This window comes from Prunus persica, chromosome G8 (assembly GCF_000346465.2).
Source record: "Prunus persica cultivar Lovell chromosome G8, Prunus_persica_NCBIv2, whole genome shotgun sequence".
Classification (NCBI taxonomy): Eukaryota; Viridiplantae; Streptophyta; class Magnoliopsida; order Rosales; family Rosaceae; genus Prunus; species Prunus persica.
In genome coordinates this window covers 14790863-14810882 of record NC_034016.1, presented here as the reverse complement: position 1 = coordinate 14810882, position 20020 = coordinate 14790863, and the positions used below count along the sequence as shown (strand labels likewise).

Below are 20020 nucleotides of genomic sequence, written 5' to 3'. Positions count from 1 at the left end.
TTTCAATTCAAAAAACCTACTATTTTCACAAAACATCGTAGTTCATTTTCAATGTTGCTACACATTTGACAACAATATTTTTATCTCTTTAAGTAATGTGAGGTTGAGGTGAATTTAGAATTGTAAGGGACAAGATAGCAGGGTGTGGGGTGTGAGGTTGATGAGTTTTTTTATTTTTCTGTTTGGATGTGTATTTAGGGGTTATTTGGGAAAATAATGGGGTTTTCTTAGAAAATTGTGGAAATTTGAATGAGAAGTTGGAGTGAACTTAGAATGTGGGGTGGACAATAGAAGTGCGGGATTTAAATAGAAAATCTCTAAACTAAATAACCACTAATTCTATTATGAAACTTTTGGAAACTTTTCTTTTATTGTGGTTGGCTTGCAATAATTTTTTTGTTGTTGTTGTTGCTATTGTTTGCATTATTCCTTAACAACACTTTGATATGTGGGTTTAACGCATGTACTATGGAAAACTATGTGAAGTTATTCAACATGAGCACTTTATATTTGATCCAGGAAAAAAAAAAAGGGGGGGCAATTTAAAGAGACGTGTTAGTTATACGTCTAGTTTTAAGATCTTTACCAAAAAAAAACAAAAAAAAACTAAGCTTTAACCCAAGATACGAAAAAAGAAAAATAGTAACAAGAAAAGTTCTCCACTTAGTTCTTCTCGAAATATGTCATCAATATCGTTGAAAGGTTGAATTTAGTGAATAATTATAGTGTAGTACGGTAGTATAGACACATGGTATAACTCGTTCACATGTTATAATATAAGTGAATATTTATTAATATTATTCCCAAAAAATAGAAAATATCAATAATTATGTCCACTCATATTATAATACATGTACAAGCTATATAACATTATCGTACTCTAGTACTAGTCTATAATTTCTCATACTTAGGAGGTGAGCGCATCAATGACATTACATAATATATAATTGTTCATATAATGGGGCAACTAACGTGATCAACAAGTTGTGGTGATTAATTAATTAATTTTTTTTGGGTCAAGTTGTAGTGATTAATTTAACATAATAAGAAAATATACCATTTACTTGAGTGATCTAACAATTTGTTCTTTTAAATTGGATTGCCATCACTTTAATATGATATGTTTCTTATTATAGTGTCCCATGTCAAGTGCTTCACCATTTGTGGTGTGTACACAAATTTTCTTATAAAATGTTTTTATGCTTCTCGCATGGATATCAGATATAGACAGTTGATGTGACTTATAAATCAAATTGTCAATAAAGCCAAAAAGATAGGATAGCCCAACAAGGTTTAACTTCTTATTAGTAAATTTAGGTTTTACCTATAAAAAAACTTTCATTTTTGGAAAAAGCCAAAGCTTTTTGAAAAAAGACAGAATAACCTCTCAACTTTCAAACCAAAGACATGCAAATGTAAAGGATTTTTTAGGAAATCAAAAAATAAATAAGGGCAATTTTGTCCATTTTTGCTTCTTTTAAAAATTTTCTCTCTCTTTTGGGCTTTTCCAAAGTCTCCCCTAACTTATTTAAAAATAGTATTAATTTGCAGATTAGAGGTTTAAAATTCGAATTTCCACGATATTAGAGTTGTATGTGTACGTGAAAAATTCTCTTTCTCTATAATTTAAACTATTGTTTATACTAAAAATATATATAATAGCTTTTACGAATGCAGACATAAAATTACACCAAACAATAATGGAAAAGAAAGATGGAATTTATTTTTTCCTACGTCTAAAGTGTACTTTTCTTTTTACCAAAATCCTACGTGAGTCCACATACACTACTACAGTCTTCCATCGTCTCTTTTCTCTCTACTTCTTTCCTATGTTCTCTTCTCAATTTCTAGCAATATTCTTTCTTTCAACTTATTTGTTCAAGAAAAAGTTATACCTTTTCTAACAGTTTTAATTTCTTTATGATGATGTCCACTTTATGTAGCTAGTGTCAAATACTTCAATTATTTAAGGGTTAATCGTTTTATTAGTTCTTAAATTTAGACCCAATTTGCATTTGAGTACTGCAATTTTCAAAATTGTTCCTGTGGTCCTTTAACTTTAGTTTTGTTATGACAAATGGTCTTGCCGTCAATTTCGTTAACTTTTCTATTAAATGCAGGGGCAAAATGATATTTTTGTATCAAAATTGATTAAAATATGAATAAAAAATAAAAAAACTTAAAAATTAAAATTAAACTCTTTCTCCCCTCCTCCCCTCTATCCCGATTTCTACTCTCCCAAAACTTTATTTTTATTTTTATTTTTATTTTGTTGGGTTTTTATTTGATTTGATTTTATTGTTATTTTAAAGATATTAATTTTTATTTGTTTTAATATAAAAATACTATTTTTCCCCTGCATTTGACAGAAAAAGTTAATAAAATTGACGACATGACCATCTATCTAAACAAAACTAAAGTTAAAGGACCACGGGAACCATTTTAGAAATTGAGGTACTCAAATGCAAATCGGGTCAAAGTTCAGGGACTAATAAAACGATTAACCCATTATTTAATTAAGCTATGCTATTAGAGAACATTCTTGTTCACCACTCCACCCTTATTTGGTGGTGAGCATTATCATCACGTTAATTGTTGCTAATTAACTTTAATTTTTGAGATTCGAATAGCAGATACACTCATTCAACATCGATTATTGTGATGATAATACTCACCGCCAATTGACGTGGTGAGCAAAAATATCCTTAAAAAAAGGTTTGGATAATTCCTGCCAAAAGGAAGAACATTAACGTTAAGTTGAGCATTCTTTGTGTAGTAATTCATTCTTTCGATTCCACTCTTTGTTATCTTTTTAGGAGCAGAGGGCCAAAAGATCATCGGCTCATAGAATCAAACACAATTGACCAAGAAACGTAGCCCAAAGAAAAAGCTCCCCTCATCCACAAAGGAGCTAGAAATCAAGCCCTACCCAAATTGGGGTTTTTGTGGCACCCTATAGGCCACCTAACATTTTATTTTATTTTAATTTTCTTAAGCTTTGGACACCTTGGTAACGTTTTAAGTTTTAATAACCAGCTTTAATTTGGTGGCCTAAAAAGCAGTTGGGTCGTGACCAAATTAAACATTTCTGCAAACCTAACATATATGTGTTTATGTAATTAGCTAGCTCATCAAGAACGGGAGAGAAAGAAAACCTAACGACCATGAATGGTCTCATTCTGATAACATAAATGGAAACCTAACAGATCATGGGGAGACATAATTACTTGGAAAAGAAGAGAGAGACTTCACCATTTTAATTTTGCATGAAAGACGAGGAAGCTACAAGAAAATTATATGAACCTTTTACGGAATTCAGATACTTTGTCATCCACCTTTTCTTCTAACTTTAATTTGGTATTTGATCGTACAAAAAATTACTTGATCGATTGCAAGGATAGCAATTTTACTTGGTCAATCATAAAAAACTAGCTAGTGGTAGGAACACAAGGTTATCCACATACAGACTTCACAACGAATTTTCAATTATTAATAAAATTACAATTAGTGTACAGATTAAAAACATGAGTAATTTTTCATTTTATTATAACATGTGAATTGATAACATCGTATATTAATATTCTAATCTATAATAATTTATCTGCACTCAAAAGGACGAGTTCACCAATCCGCCTTTTAACCCACAAATTGAAATGAATTAGTAGTTAAATTGATTGAGGACCACCCACACATGCATAATGATAATGAATGGCATAGAGAACACTAATATTAAAATGTTAGAAAGGATGTGGTTGCCACTTTTCCAGAATTTGAGAACTTGTTAAATTAATAAAGCTAGTTTGTCAAAGAAAAGGAAAAAGAAAAAAGTAATGTTTAAGGAGAGGTGGTGTGTGGGGGCTTGAATTTTACCAAAAACTAACACTGAAATCTTCAAATCTCGAACAAGCAAAAGAGGTAAAAGAAAGAAACACCAAAATCGAAACCAACGTCCCTCATTAATAAGCAAGCAACATTCTTTTACCCCCCACATCTCTCTCTCTCTCTCTCTCTCTCTCTCTCTCTCTCTCTCTCTCTCTGACTTTGCATTAAAATTAACGTGCATCAGATCCGAAGCCAACCAACCAATGCATCGACCCTCACTCCACAATTGCATGTGAGGCCCTCTCCTACTCCCCATTTTTTCTTCTTCAACAATGTTCAAAGTATTCACCTTTTAAAAAAAATGTAATTCCCTCACTAACCATAGCTTGTACACACCATTTTTTTTTCCCCAAGTCTTTCATCTAGAGTTAGTTATTTGTGAATTACATGATCTCACAATTTCGTAAGTCTCAAATCATGTAAGAGTATTGTCAAAAAATCTTATACAAGCGACATTAGAAGATGAGAAAATCGAACCTAAAATTTTGTTTGCAGGAATAAATATTCTTAGCCATATTCTTTGAACTACTTTATTTAAAGCATATTCAATTTTCAATTTTCTTTTGGTTGGGAAAAGTAAGTTTTAGAATTATTGTTTGTTCAACATCTTTCTAGGTACTTCTTAGGAGAGGAGAAGCTAGAAGGGTGGGATCCGGAAGCAACCAAGTAACAAACCCCACATGGGATTGAGAATGGATTGATTGCCTTTTGACACGTGTGTAATCATGTCAAAATGCATGTAACCCTGCTGCTTTTGTTTCCGACAATGCCCTCTGCCACCCTTTTCTTATCTCCTCCCTTCCTCTGCCCCTGTGCCAGAGTGACTCGGTCTGAGACTGATTCTACCTCATTGCGAATATTTCCTGTCCAGCTTTTCAAAAGGAGCCAGCCGTCTCTTACTTTCCTCAAAAACCGTTTTAAACACCTCTCCTGTGTTCCTTTCTTAATTGATCAAATTGTTAACTTTTCTTCTTTTATTTGGTAGTGTTTTTGAAATTGCTAAAAATGTGTTTAATTTCGTTTGGTAGAACAATTTAAAAGTATTTACGGGTTTTTCTTTTTTTACGGGTTATCCAAGCACTTTATTTTTTAAAAAATTACATGCTAAGTGATTCTTCATGAATCACTTTATGAACATAAAATGCTTCTTATAAAAACAGTCTTATATGTTGTTAAAGTGTTGTCAAAGGACAATAATGCACCCTCAATAATTTCATTTATACACACCAGCTGAGAGTGCTCAAATCGCTACGCTTTTATTAGATTAAATTTAATAAAATGAGTTGCGAGTAGAGTAGTACTAGCTCATCTTTGGACTTTGTTAATAGAGAAACTAAACCTAGAATTTAGATTCAATATCTAAAAACCTAGAGTGGTTTAAGACATTGAATCTATTTTTTTTCTTTTAAAATTAGACTTAGTACATTTTGAAAGATTCCAAATCTTTAATCATTTCTACTCAGGCTTAAAAAATTGCAACAAATTACTTTGTTAATTGAAAATTCACATAAGCCAGCCTTCTAAAGTGAGAAGCCAAATTTGCATTACAATATTTGGGTACTTTCTACTTTCACAGTGGCGCCTAGCTAGCTAAGCTAGCTACTTGGTTGGTCCCCACTCCAAGCAACACAACGAATCATTACCATTACATGAAAAAGCATATTCGGAAAGGAAAAAGGCCCAAACGCAAAGATGAAAAAAAAACGAAGGATAAGAAAAAGGCAGGCAGAGTAAACCAGTAAAAGCCAGCAATTAAAAAAAGCAAAGCTGATCAGAAAAAAAGAAGAAAGAAAGAGAGATTCACACACCGCCACAAAAACCAAAACAGACCCAAACAAAAAACCCTTTCCCTTTTCAATTTTCATTTTTTTCTTTTTTCCAAGCACAAAACCAAAACTGTTATTCAATGTGTCTTGCATTTGTCCAAAGAGGAAAACCCCAAAACCGAAAACCCAAAACTAAAAACCCAAAAAGAACAAAATAAATTAATTACTAATGTGCCAATTGTAGAGAGAAAGAGAGGGGCTCTCCAAATGTGGAAATTGTTGCAAAATATATTTGAATTAAAAAGCTGGGGAGTTGCAGAAGAATTAGAAGCTTCCATTTGGTGTGCACAATGACAACACCATGGAGACATCAAAAGAAAAGAGAAGCAGCTGTACAAATAAAAACCCAAATTAAATTCAAACCCTCCTCCGTGCATTATGCTAGAACCCAGACCTCTATAGCTCCAAAACAAACGCATAAAATTAGAAGTTGCATGCAACTTTCTGTCCTACCTAGTGTCAGTTTATTCTTTCCCTCTCTCTCTTCTGCTCTCTCTCTCTCTCTCTCTCTCTCTCTCTCTCTCTCTCTCTCTCTCTCTCTCTCTCTCTCTCTCTCTCGCGTAGCTAACTGAATGCTGCTTGCTTATGGCTTCAAACGAACCCACTGGTAACGGCCCTCCAAAGGCATATCCTTGACGATGTCATAGTTGTACCTGAGCCAAATGGAGAAGAAAAAGGAAAGTTGTTGGTTAGTTGTTAGGGTTCCGATTCCCAGCTGCTAAAATGCGCCTGGGGTAGAGTACACGAAACGGTACAAGGTTATCCTACGCACTATTAGAAAAAGAATTAAAAGAAATAAAACAAGAGAGGAAAATGTACTCACTTCTCTGCAAAGCGCTTTTGCTCGTACTTCTCGGCCATGGCGAAGAACTCTTCGATCTCATCACTCGGAGGAGCTTTGCTCACCGGGAGTTGTCTCCGTCGGAGATACACCGCCGGCGCAGGCGATTCCATTTCCTCGGAGCCTAGGCACAGCTCGCTGGACGGCGTCGTTTCTCTGCTGAAGAACGAAACCAAAAAAATTGTTAAAATAGAGTTCTGAGGAAACAGAAATTAACCTGAGGCAGAAGAAAAACGTTTCCTTTTTGGAGGAATTGAAGAGGAAAATTATTAAGGAATGTGAAGTGAAACCTGAATTTATTGTTGGCCGAAGGAGAGTTGGAGTGGACGGTTTCGAAACTCTTGGCCTGCAATAGGTGAAAAGTAGCGTAAATGAATTTGAAATTTAAATTCGAATTAATTGAACCAAGCAATAAAATCGGAAGAGAAACGTAAAATTGAAAGAAAAAAAGGAAAAACAAAGAGAGAGAAATTTGAAGCGCCTGTTTGTTTGCTGAGAAAATCCTAACGGAAACCAAAAAAAAAAGCACTGTTTTCGTCCGCTAGTTTCTCTCTCCTTTTTTTTGTTTCATTATTTCATAACAAAGAAAAATCGGAAGCTCGGTACGAGCTAGGGAATGGAGATTCACCTCCAGATCTAGGAGCGGCGAGCTGTGGGCGACGACGACGTCGTTGAGCTCATTGCTGGAGCAGCAAGAGGAAGGAGGAGAGTGATCAGAGCAAAAGTTCGAGCAAGAATCGGAGGAATTCAGGAGCTGAGGAGAATGAGAGTGACGGAGATGAAGCATTGGTGGACTTGGCGGCAATGGCGCCTCTGAGTGTGAGAAGCGTTGCTTGTGCGGAGATGAAGAAGCTCTGAATTTTCTCCTCTTCGACACGCCTGTGGCTGAGTCGTCCATGGCCGCCATTCGCTTACAGTTACAGTCCCCCATCTCTCTCTCTCTCTCTTCTCTCTGTGTAAAGAAGGCTAGAGCAGTGCACGCACACACGCACAGAGTGTGTGCTTCTCTCTTTTTTTTTTTGCTATTTTTGGTTTTGATTTTGAAGGAGAGGAAGGAAGGAGAGAGAAAAGTGGGAGATCCAAGAGGGATGTTTAGGAAGTGATTTGTTGGACGGTTCAGATTTCGTTTTATAGCAACAGAAAAACGAAAAATATCAATAAAATTTCGGGGTGGGGTTTGGCTCGATTTTACCGTTTTATCTATTTACCGTCTTACTGTGTTTGTGGTCCTCACTTCTGGGGTGAATGGGTAAAAGGGTGGCAGTAGAACGGCAACGGTGCCGTTACGAAGATCTCGGCGTGTTAAAGTCTATAGTTATAAACAAACTACATCCGCTTCTTCCTCTGTGGAGCTGAATTGCAAGATTTTAATGTCGTTTTAAATGTCACCCTTCTGCTATTGATTAATTATTACCCAAATTTATCCCTCTGCCCTGTGTAATTCCTATCATCCCACCAATTTTTTTTTTTCCAGTTAATATCATAATAATTAACTTTAACTATTCATAAATTAAATAGTGGGAGTTCACCAGAAAAAATTAAAAGAATTTATGGTGAGAGCAACTCCTAAGGTTATGTACCCGCTATTTTCACTGTAAAATTTTGAAATAGTACATTTTCATAATATTCCACCTTTATAAAAAGGTGACGTCTAATTGGTCCTCTCTTTTTCTCTCCAAACTATATTATATATATATATATATATATTTTTTAATACAAGCAACTGGGGAATGGAGGTTTACACAAATATTTATTGAGAGTCTTGAGATTTTGAACCTCTGTCCCCATAGGTGAAGGTGGAAGAGTTCAACCAACTGACTTATACCCCATTGATAAGTTATTATTTTTTAAATATTTAAGTTTCAATTACCTTTTCTTACTGTGATATAGTTATGTAAGATAAATGCTCAACAACAAGAAGTATTATCTTTTACTTATGTGATTTTGGTGTTCGTCATCATATATGGTTTTAAATTTAGTAATTCTTGTACTTTGAATTTCTTGTGTGCTCATTTTTCTTGTAGCTAGTGAGGCATTTTGATTGTAATGTTAAATTCGCGTTGTTACATTAAAATAGATAACCTTCGATCTATCCAAATCGACCCTAACTCATTGTCTCACTCTGTCTTGCTACTTGGTCTATATGTAACGTGAATAGAAACGATTTACAGTTTTTTATTTTTGCCCTATTTTAAGTTTTATATGAACTCAATGCTATGCCCTAGATTAAGTATTTTGGGATCTTATCGCATGTTTTGTAGATCTAATTATTAGTACCTGAGGTCTTGGCCAAGGGTTGGATTCATGAAGTTTTATATATTTGCTATATATAAAAACAATATTAGTATTTGAGGTCTTCAAAACCAAACCAATCTCCTATTTGTTTTTCTCTCAATTTCTGATTATATCCACAACGGTTGGAAAAAACTTTTCAAATTTTAGAACTGGTACCAATATGAATTTGAGTGAATGATTGGCTTGAATTGGGACAAAATCTACCCCTGTAAAGAAGAAACTCAATCTTCTATATAGACCCTACATGAGTCATTTACATTTTCTTTTTCACCAAAATGTTTTAGAATCCAATTATTTTTCCTCTCTCTCATATGGAGTGAATCTCAAATGACTATATCACAACCCCACCTCATGAGAAAGCAAAAGAAAAAAATAAAAGAGAGTCGAGAAAAATGGTTGCAAACAAAACATTTTTCCCAATTTTTTGGTACAACTCAGTTTCGCAAGGTGAATTGATTGGAAAATGAGTGAGCACCAACCCAATTTCGTCCCCACAACAGCCAAAAAGAAAATGGAGTAAGAACACTCTTCTCTCATTGATGTTGCCACAAGTACAAAAGGCATGGGACTTAAGTGATGGGACCAAAAGCTGGCCTAGATGGTGATACTCTCCAAATTTTACTTTACACCACACTATATAGGTATCGACAAACCTATTATGTACCAAATGTTTACTTCCCTTTCTCACAACTTTTAACTAATGCCTAAATTTCATAAGAGCATTTACTCCTACATTTGAGGTGTTAGGTTCGATTCTCCCCTCTCCAATTATCGCTTGTATAAAAAAAATTAACTACAATGCTAATATTAGTATATGAACTCGATGTAAATTCATCTAATAGTGATGTCACAAAATGGTGCAAGTAATCAATTGCGTGTTCAAATCTTAATGTACTTGTAGTACCTGTTTGGTACTAGTCTAGCTTGTAGGTTTTTAATGGCACGTACTGATGTATGTATGGTGGACTCAAGAATTTTTTAAGGGAAGTGCAATTTTGGTCAAGATTTTTTTTACAAAATAAATTTATAAAAAAAAAAAAAAACATGCACACATACACAAGCGCGCTGCGTAGCACAATACAGCACAGTGCATCAGCAGACTGACTTCGTTTAGGCTTTTTGTCAAACACCTAAAGTGCACCTAAACCTAAATATGCAGCACCTATGATGGCTTTTCAAGCGAGAGAAGGTGCACCTCCTTGCGTCTTAATAGGTCCGCCACTGCACCTATGTGTGTATTTATGTGTGTCATTTGTACACATGTGTAGATGCATGTCATTGTGATTGTATATAGCTAAATTGGGATGGGGAGGACTCTCATATATTGTCTTCTGTTTGCCCAAATGTATATAAATAAAGGACTATATAAGGCCACCATGTAATCGACCTAACATGCTTACATTTTCGTAGAGGGATACAAATAATTACTTGCAATCACTTGACTTCCCTTCTTGAAACATGTTAGTGCAGATCTAGCAATAATTACAAGTTTAAAAAATTCAAATGCCAATTACGGCATTATAAATGGTTGCTTTTTGATCAACCAAACTGCAGATTAAGTCTAAGAGGTACGTAAGGGAAATTTACAGGTAGGGACTATTTAGTACTAGGACTGTTAATCCTTTCCTCTGCTACAAGGGCCAGCTGATTGAGTGGGGGTTATTAGTTATTAAGGCGTTAGGGTAGGGCAAATTGTTAGGTCCGTTGTAATATGCCAGCTGATTATATATACTCAGGACCAGGTCTACAGGAATGTTCGGTGAGAAATTGAAAAAGATTTATGTACGTATCTATGTATATATGTATAGCTAACCCTATAATCTAGGGACTGGACCAGTGGACCACCATGCAAGTTCTCGGTCTATGCCTTCTTACATAAACAAAACAAGTAGAAGGCTGCCGTACCATAGTCATTAGCAATAATCATCGGTTTAGGCCGAAAAACGAATATATAATAATAGAATTAGAGTATCCAATTCAAAATCAATTGACAATAAGATGCTCACAATCTTTTATAGTGTGGTGCATGACTTGACTTCTCCGGTGAGGGATTTGTACACTCGACGGCAGGTACATAGTGGACGAGGACCCGGGACGAAGCTAGCAGAGGATTTTTATCCCCCTGCCGGCTTAATTAAGTTTGTTGTTAACAATGTTATGATGGCATGCAAGCACTTTTGACATCAGCAATGTTATATATCACATGTACCAGCAGCTAGCCAAGCAGAAGAAGCAGCAACAGAAGTACCTTGGTTGAAGGTAACAACCAAAACAGAAGAGACGACATGACCCATTTTACAAATTTAAGGATATGGCATAAATATTCACAGCAGAAAAAAGAAAAAAACCTCTGACTAATACCTAAGAAAACATGTACTATACACAAGTTTATGGATATGGCAGAAGCTGCATGCAGTTCTTATTATATAAGGGTCACAGACTCACAGGTACTTTGTGAATAACTGCAGAAGGCAAACATTTGAACAGATCAACAAGACTCAAGCCACATGACCAAGGCACAAAACTAGAAGTGGCTTTGAGCTTTAAATTAAATGCTATTGTCCAATATATCATTTCAATTTTCTTTATCTTCTTTTTTTTCCTCTTGACAATGGCAATATTCTAAACTCTTCTAATGTATGAGAAGGAAGTTCAAACTTGGGTGCAATGGAACGAACACACTGCCTTGGCCAAATAACCTAACCAACATTTGCATTAATTTCACTTTTCTTTATCACATATAGTAATGATAAAGAAATATATTGCCACACATCTAACAATATATTAATTTTTTTGGGTTAAAATTTGGACTAACCGTGATTATGTTAAGTATTGAGCATCAAATTACAATTTCAATAGTAATATATAGGAAAGATAATCTCAGGACTGGCACACCAATTGCATTAGTATGTCCACAATTGAAGGTACGTAATATCCAGTCAAAGATTCTACCCATTGTTTACAAAGAACTGGCAAAAGGTAGTCTGCTCTGAGCATGTAAGTCTAATTACTTGGAAGGCCAAAACAGAAGAAACCCATATCATAGGCAACCTAAAATTCTGCACGGGTGAAGGGTGTCTTTACTTGAAAGAAGTCAGGTCGATCTTTTAGTGCCGCATGAACATCATTTGGTGCTCCCATTGCAACAACAACCCCTTTGTCTTTGACTGCGTCAAATGCATCTGCAAATTCCTTGAAGTCCTTCAAGCTGCGTCACAAAGGCGTATAACAACGTAAAAATACTGCAACGTCGTAAAATATTCACAGCTATGAGCCTTAATCAATGTTATGTTAGCGTAAAAGAATCTGAATACAAATAAAATTTTAGCTTTTACAAGCATCATGGAAATGAAATAGTGTACATAATGCAGATAATGATGCTCAAATTCCCTTCTCCATTGTCCTAATATAGTTTTTGCCGAAGCATCGCTTAAAAATTGTTCAAAATTTAGTCAAGATGGCAACGATCTGCCTCACAACTTTATCAGCTAAAACCACCAAACAATTAACAGCCTCTTTACCTGGTTGACAACATCTCTTCATGTCTCCTTTTCCTTTCTTCTTCTGTGACTCCCGTTAAATACTGCTCCAAACTACAGGAAAAAGAAAATGATGGGAAGCAGTTCATAAACTATGCTGAATAATATTTCTTTCTTTCTTCTTGTTCCCTTTTGTATCAAGTGACACTTATATGTCTCCACTCTCCTACAAAACATGATGTTCACATACCTATTGTAACCTTTGGCTTTGGGATCAAGATACTCGCATGAGTCGTTTTTAAGTGCCTGAATAATGGCCTTTTTAAGAGTATCATTATCCATTTCTAATTGTCGTAGAAAATCTCCAGTGTTATCATATCGGTCAAGGGTCTTCAACAAGTTGGTGTCACCAGAAGGTAAGAAAGAGCATGCTCCTGCATAAAATGTTGTCAGTGAGGTTCTAAAACGGCAATTAAAAGTCCATGCAAATTTTTTTACCTGAGTAATTATCAAAGCGATAAGAGGCATACACTGCACCACTAATTACTGTGCGGTCAGGCAACCATGTACGTGCACCAACAAGAAACGTGGAGATAACATCTGTTCTTCCATTAACCCGATAACCAGTGTCATGAATGTTAACAGATTTTCCGACATGGTTTAACTGTAGAACGTATCAGACCAAAAAAAAAAAACTGTAGAACGTAAGAGTTAAGGACAATCACTCCCCACAATTAATATACAGAAAGGAACCAAGCAGAAAATGATTTCAGTTCTAACCGGAGTAGGTACTACAATGGCTTCATTTACACAAGGTAGTCTAGCATTCCAAGTAGTTGTTGCACAGGGAGAGTTACCAGGCAGCAAATCCAGAAATTTGCCAACAAACTGCTCAGATTTGGCAAGATTCTTCCCTTCAGTAGTCATATTAATTATACAACCTTTCCTAGTAAACAAGGACTTGCGAATCTCCTCGAGAGACGAAGAAATTCTTTCCCAATCTTGATCAACTTTCTTCTCAAGCGCTTGTAGAAACTCCAAGTGACTAAGAAAAAATATACAAACTGTATGAGAAACTGTATTGGTCCCATCATTTTTCTGTAGTAAATGCTGAATTATCCATACTATAAGAAAATCATTGCACAGAACTTAAAAGCTTTCCAATTATTCATCTCAAATATAGGCTAAGATGTCAACCGACATAAATTGTTCCTTATCTCAAAGAGATATGCATAAGATAGTGCATAACAAAGTTAAAATGGCAAGGTCTTGGAATGAACCTAAATATTTAAATAGTTTAAAAGATGCATAATAAATAGCAAGAACAAAGTGGTTAGCAAACTGGAAATCATAAACAATAGTTCCAAGTTTCTGAAAAATACAATTCACAGAGACAGGGATAGACACAAGAACAGTTAGGATATGCAAAGGCTAGGCCAGAAGACAAATCAGTTGAAAAATTCAGTCCTACCTGATACCACACATTTGTTCACGAATCCACCCAAAAACATTTAGCTTTGCGTCCATCCTTAACGCAATAATGTTCTGACCTTCAAGTTCAGCACTTTGTTGGTACTGAAAATGACATAATATAAACCCCAAGCTTTAATAGTTAAAGTTACGGACCGGCAATGTTGAGCTTTTCCGAATAAAAGTTTATAATACCTGCACTATAGCATGGGAAACAAGCTGCTTAAACCACCGGTGGTCTGTAAACTGGACTTCTTGAAGAAGATAGTTTATCTGCAACAACATGCCATCAGCTTTTGCATTGCGTTTCTGTTTTTCGGTAAAATTCTTGTTTCCCGTAAAAATATATATATATATATATATATAATGAATTTATAGTCGACAGATTAACTACTAGAATGTGTGGGAAAATGGATTCAATCAGCATTCAGTTATTGTTCTGATGTAAACCTACGTGCATAAGCCTTTGCCCATATCAGAAAAACTATTGTCAACTGATGGAGGAAGTTAACCGAAGACCAATAAGTACTAATAGCATACAAAATTATTTAGACACACGCACCCAAGTTCAAATTCCCTCTGCCCGGTTGATCGGATACGAAGAAAAGGAAACTAGAAACACTCATTTGCTAACTATGAAAAGAAAAGGGAAAAGAATACCAGGTGAAACAGATCTTCAGCACGTTTGGCCATGGCTTTCCCTCGAACAATTATATGGCAACAGGGATCTTCCGTGCACCGTATCATTGACTCAATTGATATTCCACCAGTTTTTCTTACAATCAAGTGACGAAGACCAACAAAACATGTGTCTTTTGTATTCATGTTTTGCAATGCGTAACTGTCAAGAACAGCATGATATAGTCAACAAAGGATAAAAAAAAATTTGGATTAAAACAATTTTTTGTTTTTCTAAATAAGACTCTTCTTTGTAAACATGTAGAGGTTGACTGCTAGTTCAAATATTATTATCAACATACAACACTGCTGATGTAAGTAGAGACTCAGTTCATTACTACTGCGAGCATAATTGTCATACTGGGGCTGCAACTACTACTACCATTATTGACGCTTTGCGATTAAGATGTTAAAGAATATTTTCGTTGCTTTTGTAAGAATAATTAGCCGAAACAGTTGGTGTTTTATTCAACAATCACTGGATATCCACAGAAATATTCAGTTTTACTATAACATGAGTGTTGCATGCAGAATAACCATTGGAATTAACAGAAAGTTAATGTAATCACAACTTTCTTGTGAAAAAAAAACATGCAGTTCTATTATTATGCACAATTCCAAATGTAACTGAAGGTAAAGTTATCACTATACTCGGGTGCTCTACGAAAATTACGACATTGCCCTTCAGGATGACATGATTTAAGAGCTGAGCATAGGTTTCTGAAAGTCTAATAGAACAAAAAGATTCAACTAAAAAAGGGCATTGGCATCAATCTGGTATTGAGTCAGGTGGTCAGGAAAGAGGATAAAGGTTAGCCTTGTTAGTTTCTTAATTAATGACAGGCAATTAAAATGAACACAATGACATAGTCTCTGGCTCATCATCATGTCGTGTTCACGATAAAACCAAATAGTAATGACAAATTAGGTTACTTATATTGAAGATAGCATCTTACCAGAAAAGAGGTACCAAAGGAATAAGCTCTTGCTTTACTGATGAACTCATATCAAACACAATGTCAGTATAAAGGACATCATTTGTGAAGAGGTCATGCTGCAATACTTTAACTCCATTGATATAGTCAACCTACATATAAAAGATGCGCTTTTATTTTTTCATTCTAGCGGAAACTAACCCATAAGGAAACTCATATCAAACTTAAACATATATAAGAAACCAGAAATTTAAGGTGAAGATCACCTCTTTTGGAACAGTAGTAGGTTCCTTTGGAATGTCTTGCAGAGAGAGGCTTGGAACACTTCTCATAGCTTCTGGTGGGTCAGGAGTTGCCTGCTTCAGTCGCAGCTCCTGTGTAGCACGTACCAGGCCAGCGAGATCTTTATTTGTTAAGCTTGCTTTAACTTTCCCCAGAATTTCTTTCTCAGCTTTTTCAGCACGAGAAGCCTTTTGTGGATCGGGCTGACAAAGAAGTAGCTGGTTAGGAATAACAAACATGGCCACAAAGTTTAATACAAAATGCTTTAATTGATTACCTGCATTTCTACCACAACTCTATGTGGATTGTGCAAAATGAATTTCTCTATCAGAGGAGAGAAAACAGCCTTAGAGCCTTCCTTTTGTATTCTGGATTTCAGTGCCGTTAAAAATTTCCCATACTTTAATGGCTCAAAGGGATCCATATCAAATATCCATTTATCCTACAGAGAATTAATATTAATCTCATGACCAAGAATAAATCGCTATAATACATGCCAGGCATTTTATCGACAAAGAAAAATAAAACAAAGGAGAAAACAAAACTAAAGAGTGTATATCTTACCATGGATCGAACCAATAAGGACACGCCTCGAGTATATGGTTCATCATTGTATTCCCTGAGATTAAACTCCATCCCATTCAAGGATACTTCCAAAGTATCTGAATCAAAGCCTCCCTTTGCTAATTTCTTAAGTGTACTCATGACTAATTCTTCTACTTTTAAAATGTCATCATGAGAAACACTCATCACCCCAACACTAAATAGAGGTTGAAGGAGTTCAACAGAAACCTCAATAAAAACATCTACAAAGCCATTTTCAAGCAAGATTCTTTTCAGTGGAGAAAAAATAGTTCCCGACATAAGATGAAGCAAAACCTGAATCGTCCGCTCAGTCTCCATGTCTAGAGGCCCATCACAGAGCAACCAACTGAGGCATACCATGTTTTTCTTTTTAAAATCAGCAAATGGAATAGAAGGATATTTCTTAAAAATCCTAACTGGTTCTGAAAATAGTTTCTGTGGTTTAATCCTCGATTCATTTGGAGCTGAGCTTGCATCAAACATATCCAGGTACTCTGAGAGAGAGTAAGATGGTTCAGATATAAGTTTCAAAATTAATTTTCACAATCTTAAACTTATGTCATTCATCTGAATCATCACAAGGAAAAGAAATTACATAAGAAAAGACATTGCTGACCAATGTATTGCTCTAACAGCTGTTCATTTCCTTATCTGAATTTTAAGTAAACTCTGTTTCAGTTCTTGAAAACAAGTTGGTGGCAAAACCGAAATGGAGGGATATTTGTGATTTACAGGTTTGACAACCTTCTTTAACATATAGTAAAGTTGTTAAGTCATAACAGTCATGCATCAAAGTAGCCATTTGATATGAGAAAACTCCCCCACTCTTTTAAGGTAAAGGCCAAAATAGCCATAAGATGCTTTGCAGGCAAAGTAGTCACATGTTGGATCTATTTCAATACCACTCAAAATGCGCAGGCGCTCAGTTGGATCATCATCTCCATAAAACCATATCCTTGCATTACTGGGATGGTAATATTTACGGTGGAACTCCTGTAATTTTATCGTCAGAAACTCAGAAAGAAAATAACTAGTACTAAATAAACTTTACGAAACAGTTCATATATATAGAGAAGAATCATATGTTTATAGATAACGTGCTTGACATTCAGACAATTTGGCAGAAGATGGTACCAGGCATATGCATCAGCCCAATAGAGAGAGAGAGAGAGAGAGAGAGAGAGTAATCAGAATATTAGAGATTAAAAAAAGGAGGTAATGCTACTAGAAGTTACTGTGACTTCATAAAAATAGAATTATTTGTTCAAAACCTTTTTGTAATAAAATCCTAAATACCATAATTATACAAGCAAATGAGATGACGGTAGTTGGAATGTGTCCTTCAAATGATTCAGAAGTTAGGATGATTTTCTGGGGCATTCCTCAAAAAATTGCAGAGAATTAATGTGCTAATATAACATCAACAATGTACTACACACTTCGAGAAAATCGGAGTCTAGAATCTAAAATAAAAAGTTAGCAACAGTTTTAAAATTTATCATGGTATTCTGATGTACAAAATAGCTAATCCTCCTCCTTAGTGAACAAACAAACCTTGAATTCCCTAAATGACAATTGGGGAATAACTTTTGGATCACCTGCACAGTCAAAACCATATGTAGTCTCTGGAAAAATGGCCTGTACAAAATGGAAACCAGATATATTAAACATACATCGAAATGAATAATGAAAACAAAAAAGATGACACTAAGGAAACATAATAACAAAACTGGTAGCTCTCTAGTCATCAATGATATAAGATGACTGTGTAGCTCTTAAGATTTCCTAAGGACACGAACTGAGAGAGAAACAGTTGAGTTCTGATGTAAACCTGCCAAAATGTCACAAACATAGACAATAAACAATTGGACAAAAAGGAAGTAGAAAGAAAACTTGCCTGTCGAGTAGTCTTCTTTAATATACTTATAGGATCAGGCTGAGAATAATACTCTTTCATCTGATTGAAGACAGCTCCTAAGCAAAAAATTATTTACGAAGAAATTAACACATTTTCATACGTGGAAATTGATGGAATTTATAAGCCAGAAACATGGAACTTTGCCAAAGGAAATGTAATTAAAAACCAGAACACGAGAACTGGGAACATCAATCGGATGTGCAACCTTTATAAGATATGTCCCCGGAAGGGTCGTTGAGCTCGAAATGCCAACCCTCCTGCCGGAAAATCTGTAAGTCCTCCACACATTTGGGGAAGAAGACGGCGTCGAGGTTCATATCAACCAGATTATAAAAATCCTGATATAAAAATGACGACCTCGTTGTTAGAATACAGAGTAGATACAACAGAGACCCTTTTCCTTAACTTTCACAACCCGTTTTACCTTTGTATGTGTGGAAGTAACTACGTAGCAAGTCCTATCAGAATATATGAATTTTTCCGAAAAATTACCCAAGGTCCCTCCAATCACCTCCTCAAATGGATTTTTCACAGGGTACTTTCTTGACCCACAGTATACACTCCGTTGCAGTATTTGTGAAATTCCAGTGGAATCCATCCTGCATCAACAGTTAAATATACAAGGAGGCTTTAACCAAAAAATAAAGATTAAATAGATAAACAAGGAGGGTTTTCCAATTCATTCCAAAACATTTATATATATATATATATATGATTCTTGAAAATGCATAAATGGACAGCTTCATTTTACTAAAAAGAAAAGGAAAGGAGACATTTCGGAAGAGCACTCACAGTGGGTTCCGGAAAATAATGCTAAAGACCTTTTCTTCATCGTCGTTGGACATAGAAATGACTTGGGCACCGGTCTTTTTGTGCCGGAAAAGTAAAGCTTTCGACTTGCACTCCCCAATGTACTCTTCGGTAACCTTCTCGAATCCCAGCTTGTCCAAAACTTCATCTTTCACCTCCGAGCACTCTGTACCCACAAGAAAAAAAATCGATTATATGGCAAAATAACAAAAAGATGGTAGCTTGGGATTTGAAAGTGGAACATAGTCATGTTACGTACCAGATGGCGGAGTGTCAGAAGAAGCGGGGACGGCGCGTGAGGAGAGGCACCTGAAGTGGGTTGTGAGATGGGGGTGGAAGGAGGAGGGGAGTAATCTTATGTGGCTTCGGAGCAGAGAGGGTGCGGTGGGGACGTCCGGAGTCGGACGGTGGCGGTGGTTTCTAGGAGCAGAAGCTGAAGAGAAAGAACAAGATGAAGATGATGGTAAGGCAAAACGAGAGATTCGGCGAGGAGAACGAAACAGAGTAGTAGCCCTCGCCATTTTTATGGTGTCTCACTGTCTCTGAGTGAAACTGTGGGACTGGGAAGAAGGTAACAAGAAGAGGAGGAGCAAATGCAAATGTTTTCAAAATGGGTTTTTGGGTTTCTAGAAATGGAGAGAGGTGGGTTTATATGGAGAAGCGCGACCTGCCTGTGTGATTACAGAGATGACCGTACGGGCAGGTCGCGCTGCTGAGAACAATACCGAGCTGACCGTACGGAAAAAGCACTTTCGTTCTGTTCAGCTAATTTCCGAGAGTTAACGTATGGATTTGGTGTTTGTCATTAATTTGTGTGTGTATGGGGATGGTTTTGTTTTTTTGGTCAAGGTATGGGGATGGTTTAGGGAGGGAAATATTTTGCTCAAAATTCTTGGTAGGGACGAGCCGAGCCGAGCCGAGTTTGAAATATGGCTTGTTTGTTGCAGAATAGAACGAGAGTTTTAAGCTTGGCTCACATTTGGGACGAGCCAAGCTTGAGTTCAAAGTTTGGCATAATT

General features: G+C 35.8%; 2 protein-coding genes across 3 annotated transcripts; both read right to left on the bottom strand.

Moving 5' to 3' along the window:
* Positions 5921–8015, bottom strand: LOC109950555 (cyclin-dependent kinase inhibitor 7-like). 2 transcript variants are annotated; one of them, XM_020569705.1, is made up of 4 exons: positions 7178–8015; positions 6840–6895; positions 6532–6708; positions 5921–6361 (listed from the first exon to the last, which is right to left on the bottom strand). In XM_020569705.1, exons 1-4 carry the CDS (start codon positions 7478–7480, stop codon positions 6292–6294), a joined length of 606 nt encoding a protein of 201 aa, XP_020425294.1. In that variant the 5' UTR covers positions 7481–8015; the 3' UTR covers positions 5921–6291. The 2 variants fall into 2 exon arrangements, with proteins under 2 accessions (XP_020425294.1, XP_020425295.1); XM_020569706.1 differs by having other exon boundaries at positions 6532–6705.
* Positions 11689–19622, bottom strand: LOC18766883 (presequence protease 1, chloroplastic/mitochondrial). The gene is made up of 19 exons (XM_020570679.1): positions 19261–19622; positions 18984–19167; positions 18616–18790; positions 18397–18529; positions 18171–18247; positions 17828–17911; positions 17176–17266; positions 16253–16767; positions 15966–16130; positions 15673–15891; positions 15428–15558; positions 14454–14634; positions 13989–14066; positions 13795–13898; positions 13104–13368; positions 12822–12987; positions 12574–12757; positions 12366–12437; positions 11689–12052 (listed from the first exon to the last, which is right to left on the bottom strand). Exons 1-19 carry the CDS (start codon positions 19520–19522, stop codon positions 11896–11898), a joined length of 3243 nt encoding a protein of 1080 aa, XP_020426268.1. The 5' UTR covers positions 19523–19622; the 3' UTR covers positions 11689–11895.